Here is a 4,354-nt window from a genome sequence, read left to right as displayed (position 1 = left end):
TACGCGACGCTATCCACTATCAATAAACTTGCTTGGATTTGGTTTAAGTACATGCTCTAAAATGTTGCTCAGAAATAAGATTTCGACACTTTGGTATAGGGCAACAACTGGCACCTCATTGTGTCTAAAGCCTCTTATTGAACTAAGGAAAAAGATGCATCAAAATATTACTTCTTGTTACAAACCATGAAATCTATTCAGTCTCAAATAGGAATATGGAAAAACTGAAAAGTTGTCCCCGCAAATCCTTGATTATGTTCAATCCTATGGAGGAAATATGAGGCCGACATTGCAGAGTGTTGAGAATGAGAATGAAAAGATGTGAAGAATGAGATGGTAAAGTTCTGCATTAACTTGAACAGAGAGTAAAACCTTGAGAAGTTGGTTTCGATCACAGCCGCGTCACGTACGAAGTATCAGCATCAAAGGTTAAACTAATGAAAGGTGATATTCCCTACTAGAAAGTAACCATTGCAAAACTGACAAAGATGTATAATTCTTAAGTTATATTTCAGTACATGAAAGAACTACAAGAAAAATTAGTGTACACCAATACTAATAATCATGTAAGATAAAATGATGAACAAATATTAGTGAATAGATAAACAAAGCATGAATATTAAATATAGTGACAGTTTTGTCTTCTAGTCCAGCATACGCAACGCTGATGATGTAGGCCGTGCATCGCTCCATATCGACTATGGGAAACCAAAATCTTAACATAAACTTCAAACTAATGCTAAGAGTAAAAATTCCATATGCAGAAGAAATGACATAATCTTTACAGAAACGACTTACAAATTTTACAGATCCTTAATCCTAGTAGTAATTGAGAATTGTTATTTTGATAACAATATAGTTATAGAAAACATGGCTACCTACCTATATGTCATTGCATGCCATATTCGAACAGTCCCATCCTCTGAACCCGTGATTATTATAGGAAGCTCGGGATGGAAACAAACAGTAGAAACATTGTGTGTATGGCCCTCCAGAGTTTGTACACAGCTTTTGGTTTGATAATCCCAGACCTAATTCCACAAGATTTTAAAACAAGCAACTTTAGAAGGACACATGATGTATATTTCCAGTGAAAGAGTTATTATACGGACCTTGGCCGTATGATCATCAGAACCAGTGATTAGATATGGCCTATCACCACCAGTAAAGTAATCGACACAGTTTACTCCCTTGAAATGTGCATCTAATGTAAAGTTTGGATCAGGAGAACCAAGATTCCAGATCTGAAAGTAAAACGACAGATATCAATATAGTCAAAAAGTGACAAGTAATAAGAAAGTAAGTAATGCCACATATGGAACGGAATAGACTGACACCTTTATTGTGCGATCAAGAGAAGCACTTGCAAAAGTATTCGTGTCTTTGGGGTTGAAAGTGACTTGCATCACATAGTGAGTATGTCCTTCAAAAATCTGAGTGCATATCCAACCCTTCTCCCAATCCCAGAGCTTGATCAGCATGTCATCAGATGATGACAACACATATGGAAGGGTCGGATGGACAGCCACACACCTGATATAATCTGTGTGTGCCTCAAAAACATTAACCTTGTCCATCGTATTGTAATTGTAAACACGAATATACATATCATCTGCCCCAGCTACAATCCACTGCTTTCGGGCAATAAATTTTGCAGACCGTACTGAAAATTGGAACATAATATGTTAAAAACAAAGTTTGCAGACAGTTCCAGCCGAAAACAATAGTTGAGTAGAGATAAATAAGTACCATACCAGGCAGTTCAGTGACCTCAAATGACTTTGCCATAGTCTGGAAACAGAAACAAGTAGCAATGAACTTTGTGAGGAAAAGAGTTCTAAACTATATTCATTTAGAAATTCTAAGCTAAAAATACACGATTTCTTGGAACTAAATTATTTGAACCTTTGATGAACTCAAATTCATTTTTGGAACCTAATTTTTTCTATCAATAGAAAATTTTGGGCATTGTAGAGACTAGAGAAATAGAGAAGGCAAAGTAATTATTTTATCTAACCCTAACCTCAAAAAAAGAGAAGGCAAAGTTATTAGTTCATCTAACCCTAATCTCTCTTAAATAGAGATTAGGAGGGTTACATAAGTGGATATGGATATTGGCCCAATTACCCAAATACCTAAATAGTTAAACATATAATATCATATAACAGGAATCATTTGTGGCTTTTATGACCTTTGAATTAAAAATAGGATATAGAAATTATAGGATAAGAAAAAAGGCAATAAGACATTATAATTGTAGCGTTTTTACGATTTTAAGAATAAATACATATAACTAAACATAAAGCAAGAAAAAGAAAGAAACATACCCAATAATCACATATGCATTTTATAATCATTCATTGTAATCACTGTTTTTCCATTAGTTTTAGACCAACTTACAAGAAATATACAAGAAGAAATCTCCTGGAGTATGTTATTTGTGGATGACAAAATATTATTATATTAGTTGATTAGACTAGTATGGAATATTACTAAAGTAGAAAAGAGGAGAGAACTCTCAAATATAAAAGGATTTAATATTAGAAGCACAAAATAAAATAGATCGAACATAATTTTAGTAAAACAACAAAGAGGAACAAGAATATAGTACATATTAATGGTCAAGAACTATTAACTACCAAAGAGTAATCACTTTGCTTTTTAAGATCAATCATTCGTCGTGATGATGAGATTGAGAATAATATAATTTTCCTAAGTTGCATCGAAACAAGTATAAGCACTGGTATGGGTGCGGGTATGGGACACAGCAAAAGTGTAAAGTGTAGGGTACGAGGACACGACTAGACACACACATTGAAATTAATAATTTACATGAGATTATTATTGTTTCCAATTCATTTGTTATTCGATTTAAAATTCCTATAGTTTTTTAAAGTTCTTTTATTATGTTTATTATAAATTGGAAACTGCTCATTTTTTAACTAGACACCTAAAAGACCCTTTAAATCACATTTTTAAACTTGGATGTGGACTGAAACGAACCCGACCTATGTCCAATAAGTTTTAAGGAATGGATGTGTCCAAGAAGTGTATGACAAGTGTTTTACATGAGAACATATATCATGTAACTGAGTGCATGGCTTAAAAAAATGTGTGCATATATCCAAGAGCATCCATGAAGTTCGAGTATGGGTACGTGTCTGGTACGTGTCTGGTATGGGTACGGCTTCATGATAGAAGTACTAATGTCACATAGGGTTTCTCGAACAAGTGTAGATGATTAAAATGGAGACATGCTTCTGGATTCTTATGCAATCATAAAATACATATGAGATTGAACGAAAAATATTATTAGATGGTTATAAAACCAACAATGCTTTATGGATCTGAATGTTGGGCATTTAAAAAACAACACCTGCAAAAATTGAGTGCAGCAGAATAAAAATGTTATCATGGTCTTATGGGTAAAAACTAAAAGATAGGCTAAAAAATGGCTACATTCATAGGACTATAGGAGATTAGAGGTTGACCTAATTGATGATACAATGCGAGAGAACCAATTAAGATAGCTTGGTCATGCACAATGGAGAACAATTAGTCCACCATTTAGGAGAATTGATAAGAATCAAAAGTTTATAGTTAAAACTTAAAAGAGAAATGGACTGGAGGTAGACCTAAAAGAACTTGGTCCGAAAAAAGAAAGAAGGATATGGATAATAGTTAATTTACATAGTAAATAAACCATAATAGAACTAAACGGAAGAATAATATACATGAAGTCAACCCCAAAAACTTGGAATAAAGGGTTTCATTTTGTGGCCGTATTAGAAACTATTCAAAAAATAAATAACATTAAGAGGAAACTCCATGTTATCAAGAATTGGCGAACATCAACCATCCAGGGGAAAAAAGGGGGAAATTTTGGTTCTAACTGATCTTCAAAATAATGCTCCCATTAAAATAAAATATCAACTCTACCCTCAGCGGGTTCTTTTCTTATACCGTTACAATGACAGTGCTGATAGCAAGAAGTGAACTATGTATAAAATTTTCACATAAAATGGCTAACAGTTACTTGCCTGTGATTGGTAATCCCAGATGCAGACACTCCCCGAATACAGACTCGCTAGAATCCTGCACCCAAAACGTATCCAAATATCAGCATTGTACAAATCATCAAAAGAAACTAATCAAGCACTTGTATTTAAAAATTCAAACATAAATACCATGGTTCTGTTGGATGCAGATCCACCGACTTCACCCTCTCCGACCTCTGCGCAAGTTTCCTCTGCACAACACACAAAAAATTTCAGGAACCAGACTATCAAAAATCATAAGATCCAGTCACGAGATCTAACAATTACCTTGATTTCGAGCCTGAGAGGCTGCAGCC

At 34.2% G+C, this 4,354-nt stretch overlaps 1 protein-coding gene across 1 annotated transcript in view; it reads right to left on the bottom strand.

The window, feature by feature from the left end:
• Window positions 1-4,354, bottom strand: part of LOC109835643 (coatomer subunit beta'-1-like) — a 14,599-nt gene that overhangs the window by 9,885 nt on the left and 360 nt on the right. Inside the window, exons 2-8 of the mRNA XM_020403619.1 lie at window positions 4,326-4,346; window positions 4,188-4,249; window positions 4,041-4,095; window positions 1,755-1,791; window positions 1,338-1,663; window positions 1,113-1,244; window positions 883-1,031 (exon numbers count right to left, since the gene is read on the bottom strand). Coding sequence (XP_020259208.1) covers window positions 883-1,031; window positions 1,113-1,244; window positions 1,338-1,663; window positions 1,755-1,791; window positions 4,041-4,095; window positions 4,188-4,249; window positions 4,326-4,346 — 782 coding nt within the window. The remainder of the gene's footprint in view (window positions 1-882; window positions 1,032-1,112; window positions 1,245-1,337; window positions 1,664-1,754; window positions 1,792-4,040; window positions 4,096-4,187; window positions 4,250-4,325; window positions 4,347-4,354) is intronic.

The sequence above is a fragment of the Asparagus officinalis genome, chromosome 3 (genome assembly GCF_001876935.1).
Source record: "Asparagus officinalis chromosome 3, Aspof.V1, whole genome shotgun sequence".
Taxonomy (NCBI): Eukaryota; Viridiplantae; Streptophyta; class Magnoliopsida; order Asparagales; family Asparagaceae; genus Asparagus; species Asparagus officinalis.
This window is presented reverse-complemented; position numbering and strand designations above follow the sequence as displayed.